Source organism: Cygnus atratus, chromosome 5 (genome assembly GCF_013377495.2).
Source record: "Cygnus atratus isolate AKBS03 ecotype Queensland, Australia chromosome 5, CAtr_DNAZoo_HiC_assembly, whole genome shotgun sequence".
In the NCBI taxonomy this organism is placed as follows: Eukaryota; Metazoa; Chordata; class Aves; order Anseriformes; family Anatidae; genus Cygnus; species Cygnus atratus.
Window position 1 is genome coordinate 41,108,736 of NC_066366.1, and position 19,738 is coordinate 41,128,473.

Consider the following 19,738-nt stretch of genomic DNA (forward strand, 5'->3'; position numbering starts at 1 on the left):
AAGCGTGCTTCGGCTTGGCTGGGAGCCGGTGTCACAGTACTAACGCACTGCCTGCAAACGGATGGACGAGCCCTAGCAAAAGACGCCTGCAACTCGCTCGCAGGCTGCGGGCGGCCGCCGCTCGGCTCCACCAGGCCCACGCCACCCCGAGCAGAGCCGTGCCCGCTCCAGCACCGCCCCGGGGCCGGGGCCGGGCCGGGCCGGGGCCGCCCCCTTCTCCCCGCTCCTCGGCCGCTTCCGGGCGGCGGCCGCGTCACATCCGCGCGGCGGAGATGCCGGTAAGGCCGCGGGGGGGGCCGGGGGCTCCGCCGGGACCGGGGGGGAGACGCGGGACGGGGCGGCCGGGCGGGGGAGGGGGGGGCGGCCCCGCTCCTTCCCGTAGGCCCCGGCTGCCCCCCGCAGGGCCGGCCCCGGGGCTCGGCGCCGCCATGCCGGGAGCCGCCCGCTGCCTGCTCCGGCCCGGCCCGGGGCCAGGCTGCCGGCACGGCCCGCAGGGGGGCTCCAGGGCCCCGTCCCGCCGTTATCTTGGGAACGTGTTCGGTACGTTTGTGATAAGGGGTGGGGCGGCGTAGCCGGGTCTCCTCCCGCCGCCAGCCTCCCGGTGCTGGTAGGTGAGGCTAGGTACACTTTACCTCCCAACCCAAATAACAAACAGCCGGCTGTTGGTGAAATAACTCCAAAGGGAAGTCACCCCAAAAGTTATCTGCCTCTCTGTGTCCGCCAAGGAACTTCTCACCGTCAGAAGCTGGGCGTCTTGGCAGGGAAAGCAGAGGTTCCCCCCGGCAGGTTCAGTGTATACGGTTACCTTTCAGCAGCCATTTGGATAATCCCACTGGGGACGCAGCCTCCCTCCCTCTTCTGTGCTCTATGATTTTCAGTCGATTCCATTAGTTTCCAGGTAAACATTTCGTTTTTTTAATGAAAAGTACATATTGCAAAGAAAACGTGGAAAATAGCCTCCGAAAATGAGCTTTGCAGCATTAGAATGTTATTTTGCTGATTCAGTAACAACAGAAATGCAGGAACTCGAATGAGTTTCCCAATACTTCAAGGTACATTCTGCAGTTATGTGCAACACCTACTGACTTTCTTTTTCTTTTGGTTCTTACCTCTACATTCCCTCTTCTTTTGTTGTTTTAGGTTAAATTGAATATTTGCAGAACACAGCTTCATGCAGGAAGACCACCATACAGTTGTACGCTTAGGAAAATATGAGAATAAGCAGGGAGCATTATCTCTGAATTAAAAAAAAAAAACAACAAACTATCTGTGCCTTGCTGAGGACAGCTGCAGGAATCGGACACTTGAATCAATGTTATCGGATGAGTTAGAATCCAAACCAGAGGTGAGCAATTATCAAGTGGGTTTGGTTCCCAGAGAAGTTTATGGGCAACAGTTAAGAAAAAGTTTAGTGAGACTACTCAGTTTGCTGCTTAGATAGTAATTCTCAGTGTTGTTTTTATTCAGTGACATTTTCTAACTCTTACGTTTTTATTTGAATGGTAAAAGATTAAAGATTATTGCAGGCTTTCCTCCTTCCTCTCAATTTCAGCCCAAACTGTTGCCTGTTCTCAGGTTACATTTTTTTTTCAGTATTATATTTCTGTTACAAGAATAAAGTAAATTACTGTACTGACTATTTCTTTCCCTCAAACCAAATTGACTTTACTCAGTTTTGGGGAGTCTGGATTATTCTGTTTACGTCAGCCAGTTCTGTTTTTTGAAGTCCTCACGTTTCCACTAAGGAGTTGGCAAGAAGCAGTAGAGGGTTGCACCCAGGGGATCCTGGTTGCTCAGTGTGAGGCTGCTGTCCCCCAGGTTCAGCCAGCACCATGCCTGAGCAGGAATGGCAATAACAGATGTATGTGTACATGAATGCGCACAGTGCACGCACAGCTGGCCACAAAGAAATACACACACAACTAAGGTACCTTTAATAGGTAAATACTAACAGCATAAACAACACAGGTGGCCATGGTCTTTCTTGTAGGTTAATCAGGCTTAAAGTTTGTTAGCAGAACATGTCTGTACCCTCAGTCAACTTGTACACACACTCACAGTCACAGATGTCTTCAGCCTCTGCCAGGCCTGAAGTTCTTCTGGTAACTGTGCCAGACCCGCAGCTTTTTAGCCAGTTTCTGGCTGGGATCTTGTGTCTTTCCAGACTGTGGTTTCCTCCTATTCACATGTTAGTTGACTGAAAGTTCACTAGCAGAACACTCACTTGCAGGGAAAATATCAGGAAGAGTGTTTAGTAAGTAGATAGGAGGAAATTCAGCAGGCTAACGTAGAATTGGATTCTCTTACCTTCCCCTTGCCCACAGTTCTTCCTCCACGCACCTACCTTGATTCCTCCTTTGATCCTCCCTCTGAACATTGCGTAATAACTTGTTTTACACATCTTGCTGGCCCTGTTGTATCCTATCCATTTGGTCTCTCCCATGAGACCTGTTCAGATAACCTAGTAGGGTGTTTTCTTACAAGTTACATTTCACTTGAGCAGTGAGTGGCCCATTGATCAGTATCTGACTTCTAGTCTTTGTTACTCTTACCTGTAATTTGCTAGATACAAGTCTGCAGTTTGTTACATTCAACACAAAGGTGTCTTAAATTCATTGCTTCTCCCATTCCTTTCCTTTGTCTTTTAGGCTGAATAGCCATTAACCAGCTATCTTTATACTCCCCCATTTAAAAGTGCAGAGGACTGTATCACTCTCTCTCCTTGCTTTTATACTTCTCAGCTTTGCCTGTTCAGAAGGCTATGGTCCTGGAGCAGATGCCTTAGTACTGCTTTGAAATAAGCTTTGGGGGAAGTTCGCAGGTGGAAATAGAATTGGTTTTGTCAAGTCTTCTTTCATTCTTCAGTCCACATGCAAAGTAGCTTGTATCTTAAACTGGTATTTTAAAGGAAACGATGATTATATCATTATATTATATATGCTGGTAACTCATCACAGCCTAAGTAATGTAGTAAGGCATTTCCTTAAAGTCCTTCCAATCACACCATTCAGAAAGCGTAGCTGCAAGTTCACAGTAGCACTGCATAGTCTCAGCTTGGTGGGCCACAAGGAGGTTTTTTCCCTTGCCTTGGGGTTGAATTCACGGAAACTGTTGTCGAATTTTCTACATGATAAGGTGGGGGAACTTTATGACCTCAGTCTATGAGGGGGTGGATTCCCTTAGATTATTTCTGACAAACAGGGGACAGGACAGTTGGAATGCTTGTTCCCCTGTTCCTCAAATATGAGCAGGCCTGTCTTCCCCCAGCTTAAGGTATTTGTTTATTAGGTGTGTTTACATAATAGCCCTATTTTCCCATAGCAGAGTTGCATTTTTCTTCCCAGCAAACGCAAATAAGTCATTTCCCAGTAGGAACTGACAGGATGCATGAAGACTACAGTGGTTACAGAGGCTGTTCTTTCTATAGATGTTGTCTTCTGATCTGTGGTCCTCAATCTTCATCAAGGCTTGATCAATACTATAAACTGAGATTCATTTTTATTGTGGATTACCAAGTGCTGTACACACCCTCTTCCTTGTTCTGATCGTGAAAGTTGATTACTAACTTAATGCCATTTTCCATTCATTTGAGGTGAAACTGGTGAAATGAAATGATACCCCATCTATATCTTTCCCAAATAGCAGTTCCAGCATCTCTGAAAGTCTGTCATGATTTTATATCATCTGGTGAACCATGGCACCATAATTCTCACAGCCACAGATACATCTTTCACATAGTCTACTATGTGAAAAAGGTATTCACTAAGATTCAATTGTATTTACACACAGGTAGGATCTAGATGAATATTAACCAAGGCACTACAAATGGATTTCATAAGCTTCTTTGGTACTCTTTTTATCCCTAAAGAAGTCACTAACATACGAGCAAATGTTTAATGCTTGCATAGAGGTGGATCTTCCTTTGATGAGCAATCACAGAGCTGCTTGAAGAGAGTTTATATGGGCAAATGTATCTGCCTTTTCTTCTGGATTCCCTGCCCCCAAAGCTGCGTTTCCTGCATTCCTCAGAGAACTGATAAGATCTGCATTTTGCATGTTTTAAGCCTTCAGGGCGATTCATTACAATTGCAAATATTTCCAGGCACCTCCACCGCACTGGTCAACTGCGGAACTGCAGGGTGCTTTCTGCTGCCTGGGTAGCATTAGCATAGTTAATCAAGTGAACTACAGCTCTGGTCTATAAACTGAAATCTGGACTATAAACTGAAATGGCTATTGAAAGGGGGGGGGGAGGGAGGTATTTTAGCATCTTCTGTCCCCCTCAGCACCTCACAAGGAGAGATTTTTGTGAAGCAATTCCCCAGATGTTATATGGGAGCAAGGTATCCTTGTTTCTAGCCATTAGCTTCCTGCCATCCACCCCCTTTTCTGCTACCGCCCCTTTTTCCCTCCCCCCCCCCCCCCCCCCCCGTAAATGTTATTTTGACCTTTTTTATTTTGTAGTGGTTCACTGGCTAAATTTAGAGCAGAAGCAGTTTCAATTAAAAACATGGTCCCTGCTGTTCTGGGAGTGTAGCCTGGCCCTGTGTGGGAGGACAGATCTGGACCTTAGCATTAGGCCAGCCTTCCTTCCCTTTCCCTTCCAGCCACCCCCACCACAAACAAAGCAGCTGTCTGCCACTTCTTAGCATATGAATCATCTGATGAAGGGAGTCTGTTACAGAACATCTGTCCCAGACGACTATATTTTTGTTTCTCTAATGCTTTTTTTTTTTTTTAAAAGGGCTCCCTAAGAGGGATTCCCAGTTCTTTAAACAGATTTTTTTTCCCCTCTCTCAGGTCAGGGACATTATCCAAGCCTTCCTGGTAACATAAGCATTCTGCAATACTTGTGGTGATAGACCTTGAGATCATTCTTTTTGGTGAACAGGATGACAATTAAGTGACAAGAGCCAATAAATATTTTACATTTAGTACATACACTGTCTGCGTTAAAGGTATTTCAGGGTTAAGTGGTGTTTCAGCAGAAGGAAAGGAGAATATATTCAAGAAAGTGTTATGGCAGAGACAAAAATTCTTCCTAGGAAGATGTAGCTGAACTTTGTTCATCCTGTACTGAGAGAATCTATGAGCCTTGGAGGGACAACTCACATCTGGCCCATAAGTTTGAATCTCTGCACTGGGGGTGTCCTTTTGCAATTAATATCAAAATTCTCATTGAATTCTACGGGACTTTTTTTTTGTGCAGATCTCAGCCATAGAGTAAAGCCACTTTACACCTCCCACTATTTCTTTTGTGGTTCGGTAATATTCTTTACATTCAGTTTCCCTTACTATCCCAGTTCAGGTACCCCAAGACTTTCTGTGGGTTTGGTTACAAACTAATGCTTTGGGCATATTTGCAGAAGAATCAGTCCCCTCCTTTCATAGGTATTCGATATCCACCATCTCAGGAATGCCTAAAGCCCATCTGGATCCTGTCAGTGATGCCAGATACTATACGGATAGAAAGTCTGCTGAACTTGTTGCATCCAGATTCCTCCCCTGTTGGTCCCTTTAAATTAGAGACCCCTAGACTGTTCCAAGGTCCGGTTAGAAGCAAGGCTGAACCTGCTCCCATGCATGCACACAGACAGGTACAGCTATAAACACTAATATAGGCGGAAGGACAGTACCTTTACAGACATCCACAAACATGAACAGCGTTCACGTGGAACAGGAAGATCACAAACGGCCTAATCCTCTTCCTGTTCATCAGGTAACCAGGCTTGAAATCTGCAAGCATATCATGTCCTCCTTCAGCTGACATTCATACTCACATTCATGGATCTGTCCAGTCTGTCAGACCTTGAGTCCTTTCAGTATCCATATCCAGACATTTTATTTTATTTTTTAATCCAGCCTCTGGTCAGGATGTTGAGTTTCCAGATTATGATTTCCTCCAGTTCACAGGCTAGTCTGACTTGAAGTTTATTGGACAAACTCACTTGGAAACTATTTAGGAGCAAGCAGCGTTTGAGAAGATGGGATGGGCTACAGTCATGAGGCACAGCAGCGTCCTGACCTGTATGTAGCCTGTTAACATGAGGTCAGCCCCTTTTATCCCCATCCCTTCCTGTTCCCCATGGTTGTTCCTCCCCTATCCACCTTCATCCCTCCCTTGCCCCGCCTTTGAACCTTCCCCTAAATATCTCAGTTTTTCCACATTCCCACATCCCCTGCTTAAGGCATCGTAATAATAACTTTTACCCAGTCTCACAATTCCTCTCCTATCCCATAAGCAGCTTGCTGTTTGCTGTAAGACCTGTGCTGGTACCCTTAGTAATGTTGTTTTCCTACCTGTTACAAAGTTTCTGGTTGAGTTTCTTCAAGGTCACACAAGTCGTTCACACTCAAGCCCATCCATCAGCGTCCCATGTGTTCTTTCTTTGTTACTCTCTTATCTGCAGAGTGTTAAAGGATGTGCATCGGCATATTTAATTACCTTCCTGTTCCTTATTTGTCCTTTTTGCTGAATAGCCAATTACCAAATATCCTTACAGTTTCCTGTTTACTTTCATCTGTAAACACAAATTAAAAGACAGTTAAGAAAGCTGCACATAATGTTTGCAATGATCTTCCCCCCCCCCCCCCATATTTCAATTGTTGTAATTATCACAAAAGTTTTTAGTGATTTTGGGGAGGAAGGTTTCTGAAAGTAGCTAGCTGTTTAAATGCAAATGTCACTTTTTTATTGTCCCTAAATTATTTGATGTCGAATTGGGAAGGGTATACTTAATGATTGGTTTGTTTTAGTTTGTGAGCTTTTTTTTTTTTTAAATTGGGTATTTTAATAACGAGGCTGGTTCATGTGCTTTTATTTTCTTCTGCTTCTTTTGCCCCCTGTAATTCTCCATACTAGCTTGTTATTACTTTAGGATGAAATTAAAAGGATCCCTTTTCTTTTGGGCATCTGTTTTGTGGCTGCTGCCTTTTGCTTTTCCTTAGTGGCTTAGTGTTGATGTGTTGGAGCAGAGGCTTTAAAGCAAAGCTTTTCTAGTGTAGGAGGAAGAGTTTTATCGAAGACCATCTGTATAAAAATAGAAAAGTCCATAAAATGTGTATTTCATGGTAGAGTACATAGCTGTTGGGATCAAGGATAGCTTTTAAATTAAAGACAGCCCCATAATTTAGAGCCATTTTGCTGCTCATAGGTTTTAGTCTAGCTTCTTCTTGTTGCCTTACTTTGCTACTCTTATCTCCCTTCTCTTTCTTTTTCCCTCCGCAATGCATTTTGTCTTAAACTGGAATGCAGGCTTTTCAGGGGTAGATTCTCACCACTTACATATTTTTTGACAACACAAGAGTAGCTCCCTCTTCTGACTGGGGCTTGTGGATAATTTTACAGTATATCTAACGGAAAAAAAAAAAAAAACAATCTTTCAAAGTGCAGTCTGGCTCATGACCTAGTTCCATGTGGCTTACCGCCATCTGGATGACCTCCAGGTTTAATATTTACCTTTGCAGTTGACACTGAAGACAGGCTGCTGCTAAGGGAGGTGAGCCGGGAGCAGGGGCTGGCTGAGCCCCTTACTGACCAGGGCATGCTCCTGAGCGCCTGAACACAACAGGCAGAGGTGGGTGCCGGTAGCAGGGCCCATCGATAGGCCCAGGTATGGCAAAGTGGTGAACCTGGCCCAGCAGCCATCCAGGGAGCCTGCTCAGGAGCAGCTGAAGATGGGGCTGAAGTGACTGCTGCAGTATCGGTGTGGGGTCCATCCAGGAGAAGAAGCCAGAGACACAGTTGAAGACATGTAAACCTACAGCAGGAAACAACTATAGCACCCTAGGCTGGGCTTAAATGGGCCCATGGGCAGAGGGTGGGGGGGTGCTCCAGGTGAGACCACTCAGGGCAATTAAGGCCCTGGCAGCAGTATTTCTTAGAGGTAAAACTGAGGAAGCCTCAGTATTTCCAGTGTTTTTATGTGAGGAAATAAACATAAAGAAATCAGAGCCTAAAGGACCTTGTTTTCTTTGTAGTTTCTTTGATAGAATGCACTTGATCCTGGTGTAGGAAAGGCTCAGAAAGCTGGTATTTAGCGTAGAAATAATTTGGAATTGGGTGCCAGTTTTTCTGAAAGTTAAATGCTAAGACAATCACAACATACTTGTACAAAATAACGATCAAATGACTGGCAACTCTTTTTTTTTTTTGTAAGCAAGTGGCATTGTGATTAAGTGAACAGAGCATGTTTTTTTTAAATTTGCTTTCTTTTGACACTGATGAACCATCTCACTGCACAGACAATTCCATCTGTGCTCTGCATGAATACCTGCTAAGATGTGCAACGATGAGGGTAGTAGCTTTTGAATACTTAATTTTGTACAGTTTCCTTCTAAATGCCAAAGGTGAAGGAAGCCCAGTGCATGTGGCTGCATAGCGCAGGATCTTTGCGCTGAGGAGTTTCCTAGAGATAAGGAATAGTGACTTCAGGGTTATGTTTTTGGTTTATTTATTTATTTATGTATTTATTTTAATCCATGTTTTTCTAAATATTTGAGAATGTGAGTATAGGACTAAATCCGTTTGCCAGAACCTACAGCCAGATAGATTCTATATATGTTTTTAGGGGCACTTTCTCTGAAATGTAGGGTATATGTCTAGTCTGTTACAGCTAACTCATTTCAGTCTTTCTGGTCCCCAGAAGTTTAGTTCCATACAGGGGAGGGATTTGAGATAACATTTGTCAGAAAAGGTTGTGGACTCACAGAAAAAAATTAGTTTGGTCCATTGAAGAAGTTGGGATGTGCTACCTCCTAAAACTCAGCAGTACATCCGGTGTTAAATCAGACTGTTTTCCTATGGACTGCTGTGGCACTGCTAGTGGAAAAGAGAGTCTCATCCTGTGTCTGAGCTGTGGAGGGGAAGAGGAGTCCAGCATTATATCCAGGAGCGTGACAAAAGCTTCAGCTTTGAGACGTTGTCAAGGGGAGAGAATGATTAAACAAGGCGCATGCTTTGCTGCTCTGAACTTGGTTAAATATGGGAATACTTTCAGGAGTGAGGAAGGGCATTTCTCTGACTTCTAGCTCCATTTTGAATTTCAGGTTCATTTTTTATAACTCCAGATTTTCGTAAGTTACCCGGAATTAATTTTCGCTTTGGCAGAGCCGGTGATGTTAAGAATAGCAGAATCTGCTGGACTGAATGACCTGCGGGGCCCATTAGGATGAGAGCTGCTCCCTATTTCTGGTCTTAGATCCAGCCAGTAATGAGCTTTAGCAGTTTTCAATAGGTACACACACACGTGTGCGTGCTGTACAGCAGTGACTGGCGACAACCAGATTACCACAGATAGGATGCTGGCACCTTCCCACATAAACACAGACGGCAGAAGTAGCCTGATCCTGTTTCTAAGGATTGCTGCTCAGGGAAAACCTTTCATGGGTTGCTCCACTATCTGGCCCCACACCTCTCATCCTACTTGCCAATTAGCCTGGCTTGGCATTCGCTATTATATCACACACGTACGCACTGGAGAGTGTGATCCCATAGGAGACGGTTGTGAACAGTTTCATGAGAAGACAGGAGAGACCGTGATGGTTAGGCACAGGGCTTGGCCAGACCAGTGAATTGCCTGGCTTCCTGCTTACATATAATGGCCTTCTTTTATCCCCCTTTCTCCATATTCCTGTGTATGTTCTGCCCTGATCCACCTTGATCCCCTCCTTTTCCTGCCTTTGGCCTTTTGCTTAAACAATGCATAAGAAGTCCCCAAATTTCTTGTCAGGAAGTGCAACCCAGAGTAAGTCCTATACCCTTTATGTAACAGCCCCCTTTACTTTGTATAGTATTCTGGAGTTTCTTCTGGTGAATCCCCTTAGTGGTTGGGTTTCACACTAAGGACAATGGCTTTAATTGTTCACCTTTGACGGTTTTAGCTGTAACTGATTTGAACAGATGATGCTGTCTGCCCCCACCCTCCTCTTGTCATCCCAGACTTGTTCCTCTGATGATTATCTGCCAGTTTTGAATAGTCATTAGCTAGATATCTTTGTGACTTTTCTCTTGCTTGCTTTTTATTTAAAAGGCCAACTTTCTTTGCTAAGTGTTTAAAGCCAGTACTTTTTAAAAAATACCTATATCAAAGGCTGAGCATGGAAAATATTTGCTTGGAAGGTGAGAGTGCAGTCAAGTATCGAGTGATAAAAGATGAATTAAAAAGGAACATATGAGATAGCCTAAATAGCCTTCCGTATAGTCTGCAATGATCTAGAAATTGTTGTTAAAGAAATGAGACTTTAATCTATATTTCACAAATGACAAATACAAGTGATACATTCTTTGTCATTAATGTAAGCTGAAAAGCTTCCGTTTACTTTGATGGTAATAGTTGTCTTTTGCATCTCCTACAAGAGAGGAGTAGAGGCTACTCCTACAAGGAGGGAATAATGAAGTAGGTTTAGTACCTTCTTAATGATGTATGCTACTGTTCACCTAATCTTCTATCTCTCTTTCCAGCTGCTGGTTCAGTTTGTTCAGAATACTTCTATTCCACTGGGGCAAGGGCTGGTGGAATCAGAGCCAAAAGACATCACCTGCCTGTCTCTCCTTCCTGTTACTGAGACCTCAGAATGCAACAGACTCATGTTGCCAGGTAAAGTCTGTGCAGGAGATCTTTGTGAAGATGCTGTTTATAAAGGTGGTTTTATTGCTGCACTGTGGTATGTCATCCCTGCCTCTCGCTGATAACGCATTCCAGCGATGGAGCACCAAATTCAGAAGGATGACTGAAATTTTTCTAATTGAACAGTGAAGTCTGATTAGTTAGAAATTTCCTTCTTCACACAAAATCTAAAGTGTTTTGTTTTTTTTTTCTAGTAAAATAATTCATAGGTATCTTTTCATCATAGTATTTTTATACTTTTTATTTTCTTTGGTTTAACTTTCTTCAGTAGATGATGAAAGAGATCTCACTTCTCCAAGTCACACTAATTCTTCCAAAGATGTTTCTTCATCTGCTGTCTTGAGGAGCCTGCAGGTAAATGTGGGTCCTGATGGAGAGGAAACAAGGGCACAGAATGTACAGAAACCATCTGAACTTCTGTCATCATCAGAGACTTCCAGTTTATTGCAAGACCTCCAGCCCAGTGACAGCACTTCATTTATTCTTCTCAACCTAACAAGAGCAGGTAATTCTCCTTCTGTTTGTCACCTGGCTGGATATGTCTCAGACAACAGAATGCAGGAGATACAAGTACATCTCTGTCCCTGCTGCTTATGAAGGGGAAAGATCACGAAATTTGCTGGGCATTATTGGATATTTCAGCAGCATTTAATCATCAACAGCTTCCTCCAATGCAGAGGTCAGTGAAGACTTTTTCAGTGGAGCTATTACATCTGTGCCATGAATGCTAGCCTTTGGGAAGCAAAAGAACTTTCCCACTTCCCACTATTACGTTATAATTCTGTTTCATGAGCTTGTCTTTTTTTCTAGGGCTGGGCTCTCCAGCAGAGCACTTGGTGTTTGTTCAAGATGAAGCAGAAGATTCTGGGAATGACTTTCTCTCTCATGATAGCACAGACAGCAGTACACCGTGGTTCCTACGAGTGCAAGAATTGGCCCATGACAGTTTAATTGCTGCCACTCGGGCACAGCTCGCTAAGAATGCCAAAGCAAGCAATAGTGGTAGGATATCTCCTGATTCTGTCTCAAAAGATGAATGTTCCATACGAGACCTCTAGTTTCATCTTGTTTCTTCCTGTCTCTTTCACTCTCTCTTGCTCTTAAGCTATTCTGATGTGTCCTGAAACTGTCAGTGACAGAGTTATACAGAACAATCATGTAATTTTTCTGTAACATACATAGGCTCCTCAGTTTTTCTCAGGGAACGAGCTTCAGTGGAGCCAGCAGAGTTCCACTGCAGTCCCCTTGTTCTCTGGTACATATAAAGAGTATCTTCTTTCTGACTGCAGTTGTTTGTATTTCAACTTTCATTTTCACTTTCAAGTGTATTTTTAATGCGTACTGTAACTCAAGGTTTCTTCTTAGCTCCACTTGGTTTCAAGATCAGCTTTCTGAAGAATATGTAATTGGACTTAGTCACATACTTTGTGACAATTATTTCAATAAAGAATTGCGAACAAATACAGTATCTCTTTTACCTAACGTGTTCTTAAAAGCAGTTATCCTGGTTGCTACTTGGATGGTTGCTATTGACATAGAGATTATTTTTACAGTTTCTGAAGCTTTGGCTTTCTATTCTTCTTGTGATAAGCCTCGTCTGGTAGTGGCTGGTCTTGTATGGATAGCTTGCTGGCAATAGTTTATGGGCCTGGTAAGGTTTGCAAATCTCTGATTCCTGTTGTGGGCTGGATAGCTGTGTGTAGGACATAGTAAACAATCAGTAACCAGGCACATATCTACTTTATAGTCCTGTATCACGTATGATGCTGCTTTTATCTATTAAATTTGACACATCTTGGTAATATGGAACTTTTTCAGATTTCGGTGGGCTTTTTCTTCCAGGTGAAAATGTTCATCTTTGCTCAGGAGATGGGCAACCGAAAGACTCTAGCCCCATTCCTCATTTATCTCGTGTGGAAAGGAAGCTGAAGTGCACAGTTGAAGGCTGCGATCGGACGTTTGTGTGGCCAGCTCACTTCAAATATCATCTGAAAACACACCGGTGAGCAGAATAAAGATATATGTTGTTCTGACTTTGATAAAAACATGCTCTATTTGGGATAGCATTATTTTTTGACATCAGCACGCTGTGAAAACCTGGTATTACTCTTAGAAATACTAGGCCCTTTGCTTGCCTTAGGTTGGTTATGTTGAAACATTTTGGCCAGATTTAGATTATTTTCTCAGGCTCTTGTTAGTGTTGGATTTAGAATATTTGTATTTTAACAGGTGCTCAGTAAAGACAATTAACAGTCACTATGTGCGTACATTACTTTTATGGTACAGTGAACATTAGAACATGTGGGATGCCATCATATTTTATATATCCACGAACAGAGCTGCTTGTTCTAAAAAAAAAACTGACCATCATCTTTTCTGGCTGAGAAATGATCTGTCAGTAAGGTAGATGAGAAGCTTGAAAACTGGGAAGGACTCCAACAGATATGTGTCTATCATCTTGTCCTGAGGCAGGGCCAGCAGTAATTGCATGTGTTATATGTACGCATACAATTATTTTTGAACCTCTAGTGACTGAAAATCTATGACCTTTGTGTATAATCTGTTGCACTGCTTTCCTACATCTTCCCAGGTCAATGTACATCTTTTCTAGGCAAGGTAATATGATGCAAAGTTATTACCTGAATTACTTCTTCGGGTGGACAACCCAAACTCTGGCTATGTGGTAGTTCCTTAGGACTAATATATGTCACTCACTTTGGTTGAGTTCCTTCATTTTCAGAAATAATTCATTTTGGATTAAACGTTTCTGCTTGTTATTTCATCAAAGATAAAAGAAGTTGAGTGTTTGTGAAAAATATACTGAAGTAGGTGGTTATGAAACAGCTATTTTGTTGCTTTGCAGGAATGATCGCTCCTTCACCTGCCCAGCAGAAGGCTGTGGAAAAAGTTTTTATGTCTTGCAGAGGCTGAAGGTGCACATGAGAACTCACAATGGTGAAAAACCCTTTGTGTGCACGGAGCTGGGCTGTGGGAAACAATTCACAACAGCTGGAAATCTGAAGAACCACCTGCGAATTCACACTGGTGTGTTTTAGACTTCACCTATTTGTGGTCTGCAGTGGTGGGGTCTTTACTGAGGATTAAACCACTCCCTTCTCCGTCCTCAAGCTCTTGAGAATCATATACTTGTATATCTCTGGCCTTCATTAATGTTCCTTTTTTATTAATTCACATTGATCTGTGGGACAGATTAATCAACAGCTTACCCCTTTTACTACCCTGTATAATTTCATACAGGAACTACTGTATGATGGTGTTGTGCTCCTCTCAGACCCACGCTCTGAAGATCTCTCTTCCCCCTTTGAGTTGTTTGATTGTGGGTGGGGGAAACCTCTCTCTGTTTTGGGAGAGAGTAGACCATTCCTAATGGAATAGCCAGTGAACACCACTGCTGTAATTGTTTTTATAAAGAAGCTGTTTTAATTTCCTGAGAAGCACAATAACTTAGATGTTTCTTCAATGTGAAGTCCTGGTAGGCAGTTGTAGCTGTACTGACATCTGGCTGAATCTGACTACCTTATCTTATCTATGCTGCTTGTAGAATGGCAACGTTTGGGAAATTTAGGGAGTAAGGAGTACAGTGGAATCAGTATTAAAAACGTGGCAGCAAAGTCTAATAGAAAAAGGCAATAGTTAGAAGATAGCATTTTGGCATGCAAACTGTTGTGTTTGTGCTAATGCTAATCCGGGATGTTACCATATATTGGAGCCTGTGTACTCTTAACTCATACTCAGCTTTTTATGTTAAATAAAACAAGAACCTTAATTTCATAGTGCTGTATTTTATATATGGTTTGTTTATGCTGTCTCCTGTGCAAAATTTGATTCTGCCATGTCAGTATTTTTAGAGGTTGGTGTACCAGCCGAAGTCTTGACAGCTGCATAGAGTGCGTTAGGTGCTTTTATCCCAGGAAGGTGTTTGAGAGAGCTGCAAAAGTTCCAGCTTAAATGATTGGAAATTTTAGTCTAAGTTAGCAAAGCTGATAGTGAATATCCTGGGGGTTTTGCTTGTTTGTTTTTTAAGCCTTGGGGTTAACACACCACTGAAATAAATGGCTCAGTTCAAGCCTCTCAGGACATTGTTAGAGATTCCCTGATGGCCTATGCAGGTTGCATTAGAGCTGGTTAACATTTCAAAATAACCTTGACAACTGTGAGAGCGCAAGGCATCTCTAGTAAAATGAAAAATTATGTGGGCTGCCAACAGCTGTGTATGCTTTCTGCTTTAAACACTACCGTATGCTAGGTACTTTGTAGATACACATGGAAAAAAGTTGCTATTTTAAAGCATTCACAGTCTAACTAGAACACATGGTTTGGGGGCAGATGTTGGGATGTAGTAAAAAGTGATATATGCCAATAATAAAATTTTGAATGTGTAGTAACAGTAACCATAGTTTGTACAGCTTTCTTTTGCACTTAAAGCTCCCAGCCAAAGCACAGATGAAGTAAATAGGCCCGGCTGACATAGGCACAATCATCCATGATAGAGTGTTCTGCAACCAACAGAGCAATAGCTTCTGGAATAATAAATAATAACTTTCTAACCTGCAATTTGTTCATGTGCAATTAAGAGTTATGTCAGACCAAAGTTGTTAAAAAATGCAGATGTAAATAGATCTAGGGTTTCTTATAGGTGGAACTGTGTGCTGTTATTTTTGTCAGTGGTAGCTTTCCTTCCTTCTTTCAAAGTTTTAAGTACTTCTAACAAGCCAGAATGTACAAGTAGTGTTTGGAAATCTGCCGTGTGTTTCAGTTCTGTAACACCAATCGATCTGTTGAATGCTACCGCAGATTTAAAGCTGAGAATGAACTATAGGGAAGAGGACTTTTAAAGACAAAATCAGAGTGGAAACACCTTTAAAAACAAGCTTGCTCTGAAATCAGAGCTATGTATATGTTAGACAATAGAAATAGCTCAAGTAGCTTGCTTAATCTGCTATGGACTTCTTACTCTGATACAGCAGTGTAGAAAAAGGCTTGAAATCATACTGTTAAACATGGTATATTGAATTCTTTAGTGGGATGTTGCAAGCAACAGTTAGCTCTAGTTTCATTTAAGGCTTTATTAAAAAGGAGTTTAGGACATATTAAGTATATTACATTGCATTAGTGTAGTCATATTCCGATTTATCATCATGCAGAAAAATGCAAAAATAGCTCTGGAGATATAAACAAGTAACAAATTTCAGCCTATGAGAACAAATTGTGCCTTGAATTGCTGTTTCTTCACAGGTAAATATAAATGACTGACACATCTCTCACAGATTTTTGCCAAGGTCAGCCTGATCTGAAATAAAGTATAGAATTTGATACGAAGATTCAGTTAATAATACATACAGTTAATGGGATTTTTGGCACTGAGAGGCAGAATGGGAACAGGATCCTAGGAGTTATTGAAGCAGAAAGATGGCTGTTAAGAACTGCATATAGATGATATATCATATTCCAGGCACTTTTGTATTACTCTTTTGGTATTTATGCACTTGGAAAATCTATGTAGAAACAGAGGATCTTTTCTTGCCTTTCAGGTAATGATGATCTAACAATCAAAGAATTTAAGTGTTTCCTCTTGAAAGCTGATGAAGCGAATGCTTTAAAAGACTCAGGAAGCATATATATCGTTTCTGTTGAACTTTGTTGCATGTAAGGCCAAAAGGGAGAATGGAGTAGAGTTCTTCAGGCTGTTCTCAGGGGCTTGGGCAATCAGATCAAAATGTGATCCCAAAATATAAGAACTTACTTTTCCTTTGTAGGCGAAAAACCCTTTCTGTGTGAGGCACAAGGATGTGGTCGCTCCTTTGCTGAGTACTCCAGCCTTCGGAAACATTTGGTTGTCCACTCAGGTAAGAGTTTTCATCTGACGTTCTGTGACCTATCTGAGAAAAGATCTTTACTGTAGGACTTAGATTTGATTTTCTTAAGAAAAAAATCCCTGTTTTCTACAGAATTTCTGGCTATATGGTTTGATTGCTTCCTTTGTGGTGCCTGTGGCCTGCACGCTTTAATTTTTCTGTTGTTTCTGGTTCTAAATGTTATGTTTCTGACTTCAGATTACAATTTTTAAATTTATTTTTTAAAATTAAGAGTGTTTCTAAGATATCATAAAGTTGGATATCTGTTTCATAGCTGCCATTTTCTTATTTAAAAGAGAGAACCTAGCAGCTCTTTACAATCATCAAAACCATTCAGTCTCTCATGAGTAGATTTCTGCCGTGGGTAGGGTTTTCCTTTTTGTTTAGTACTACTTAATTGTACCCTAATGCCAAAGAGCATTAGATGGGCATTTCACAAGTGTTTCAAAGCTTCTAGCTTCTGTTTTGATTGATCTGTCTTAAGTATCTTCAGCATGTGATAAATACGGCTTTTTTGAGGAAGGCGAGTAACTTTTTGGGACTGCATGAGTTCTCCATGCTTTTTTTCACCCCATCTACTTGGCTTCCATGCTGCTAAGCTCACACTTCGGGATTTCATACTTGGTTGTAGACGGGGGAAATGATAGACTCCTCTGCCTATCCTCTATGGGAATCCTTCCACAGTGACAAGTTATCATCCAGTGTCTACTCAATAATATAAACCAGACATTGCAATCTGTGGTTCATCTCTGTTTCCTTGCTTTTTGTCAGTTTGTATTCTAGGTATGAGGCGTCAGATATTTCCCTGTCACCAAGTAAGAGATTCCGAATAACTTGTACCTTTCTGTAAATCAGATCTGAAATGTTATGTTACTCTTCAGACTTGAACTTTCCAACATCTGGCAATGCTGGTATCTAAAACTCTTCTGTTCTGGAGCCTTACTGCTCTCTAGGAAACAGGAGTGTTTTTCACTTTTTTTTCCCCATGGATAATTAGCAGGAAGGGTGTCAACAGCCATGTCAAAACATGCTCATGATTCCTTGGTTGATGAGATTTTTATTCCCAATTTGGTAATTCCTGGGATATTTTCCCCCCTTCTTCTCCAAGGAGTGAAGCCTCATCAGTGCCAAATTTGTGGGAAGACATTTTCCCAGAGTGGCAGCAGAAATGTGCATATGAGGAAACACCACTCCAGAATTGGAACAGCTGGCAGCAGGGAGCGAGAACAGCCAGGTAAGGAGGGCATTCGTTTACTGTAGGAGAGAAGTGCAGGAAGGAGGTAGTGGATGGATGGTCAAAGAGAAGGGAAGAGAGACCACAAAACAGTAAAGAATAAAAGACAGTTCCTCTTGGAGACGGGGATGGATGGCTCACTCTCCCCTTTCTAGGATAGGAGACGGGATAGATAGATAGAAGGTCTATTTCTGTACTGTGGTCAAGGGGCAGATAGGTTTATTATTTTCAAAATTAACATGAATCTGATATCTTTGCTTTTACATTGATCTTTTTGCCCTTTGTTATATATTCTTGTTGTAAGAAGCCTGTTTTTTAATGCTGTGTGAATTATTTAAAGAGAAAGCCAAGCCTGCATGAGATCCTGTCATACTAACATTCAAAACAATACATGTAGGAGTTACCATCCATTGGAGCTCCAGATGCCCGTAGAGTAGGAACGGATAAAGTAGATGCCTAATAAAGAAGTCTGTGTGACTTGGAGGGGGGACAGGAATTGCACCATGTGTTGTAGTATCCTTACATCATTTTGGTTTACCCTTTTTTTTCACAACAGAGTCACTGATGGGCAGCAGTTTGCTGGAAGAATCTACAGTGCATAGTAAGAATCTCATCTCCATGAACTCTCAGCCCAGCCTTGGTGTTGAGTCCCTGCATCTGCCAGACACGGAGTCTATTATTGGAGTAGAGGAGGGTGAGACCAGCTGCTCTTTCTTCCGCCCTCTTATATGTGGTGACTGAAGTGGGATTGATCGTTCCTCCCAGAGACTCATCATATTGCAGTGGGACAAGTGAGCATTGCTTTAAGTGTGCACGGAGCAGGTGGGTAGGTGGAGAATGAATCCTAAAACTGGAGTTGGAGAAGACCTGCTGGACCAAGTTTCTCTCTTGCAGAGCTTAAAAGGTGAAGTCTGCTGCTTAGATGTCATTTAGCCCATGTTGTGGAACGCCATTTCAAAACTGCTTATGCAGTCCATTCTCCTAAAGCCTAAAGCGTTTGTTTTGCTGGAGCACGTAGAAGCCCAGTTAAGGACCGGGACCTCATTGTGCTAGGCACTGTGCAAACACCCAGTATCTTGAGGAACAGGCCTTCCATCCTTTACCTTCAGAGACTATATTCTAATACATCTCACTGTCAGAAGCTGACTTAATATCTGAAATAAATGTACTACTTGATATCATTTAATTACATTTGCTGTGTTCTTTTCCAGTTGCTTTTTCCTTGAAAATTTGAAAATATGAAGCGCTATAAATGAGTCTACCATGTAGATGTTTTGACTTTTCATTAACTTCAGACTTTCTTCAGAGTTAGCACTGCAAAGAATGCAGGAATTCGCTAAGATACTATGCACCTGTTATGGCTCCTGTGTGAAGGTAATGCTTTGAGTTTGTATTGCTCCCCACCTGAATGTAAAGGTAGTGCTGCTGTTGGTAAAGGTATTGTAATTTGGAGGTTCTTGCAGAAGAAGAACCGCGTGTCCGTGAATCAGGATCTGATGTAGTTTGGATACCATCTTATTAGTTCATCATCACCTTAACAGGGAGATGCTCTAGTGAAATGTCTTCTTTCAGTTGCCCGGTTGAACAGCCTGTAATTCTTTTAACTAAAAATAACATTTTCATATGATGCAAAATTCCAGAACAAAAGTGGGAATTCTTTATTCCCATACCATTTTTGAGGTGTATTAAGAGATTAACAATCAGAGATGTAATAATCCTACTTTCAGAACAGTTTGTTTACCAAGAAAGGTGCCTAGCGAGTTTCAGTTACTTGGTTTGATGCTTTTACTTTCATCAGCATTTCAGCATTTTCAGTTTAGGGACCGATACCAATACTAAGGACCAATAACAAAGACTTGGGCTTATCTGTTACTGTATTCATGTATGACACCTTAGTATTTGTTAAAGGCACATAGCATAATATCATACATTAACTGAATTCAAACCTCTGTAACCTTCCTTAATGTTTTCCTTTACACCTCACATGCTCGGAAATCTAT

General features: G+C 41.9%; 1 protein-coding gene across 4 annotated transcripts; it reads left to right on the top strand.

Moving 5' to 3' along the window:
- The first annotated feature begins 159 nt into the window (after positions 1-159).
- Positions 160-18,924, top strand: ZNF410 (zinc finger protein 410). 4 transcript variants are annotated; one of them, XM_035540147.2, is made up of 11 exons: positions 236-278; positions 726-898; positions 1,141-1,345; positions 10,463-10,598; positions 10,897-11,133; positions 11,439-11,630; positions 12,471-12,630; positions 13,492-13,673; positions 16,406-16,495; positions 17,613-17,738; positions 18,295-18,924. In XM_035540147.2, the coding sequence occupies exons 3-11, from the start codon at positions 1,313-1,315 to the stop codon at positions 18,477-18,479; spliced, it is 1,341 nt and encodes a 446-aa protein (XP_035396040.1). In that variant the 5' UTR covers positions 236-278; positions 726-898; positions 1,141-1,312; the 3' UTR covers positions 18,480-18,924. The 4 variants fall into 4 exon arrangements, with proteins under 4 accessions (XP_035396042.1, XP_035396043.1, XP_035396040.1 ...); XM_035540151.2 differs by having other exon boundaries at positions 238-278; positions 10,900-11,133; XM_035540149.2 differs by lacking the exon at positions 726-898 and having other exon boundaries at positions 160-278.
- The last annotated feature ends 814 nt before the right edge of the window (positions 18,925-19,738 follow it).

Excerpts from the sequence above, each read along its gene's own strand:
- ZNF410 (XM_035540149.2), top strand. The coding sequence starts at position 1,313 with ATGTTATCGGATGAGTTAGAATCCAAACCAGAG. Across the intron at positions 12,631-13,491 it reads TATCATCTGAAAACACACCG|GAATGATCGCTCCTTCACCT; the intron begins GTGAGCAGAATA and ends GTTGCTTTGCAG. Across the intron at positions 13,674-16,405 it reads CCACCTGCGAATTCACACTG|GCGAAAAACCCTTTCTGTGT; the intron begins GTGTGTTTTAGA and ends TTTCCTTTGTAG.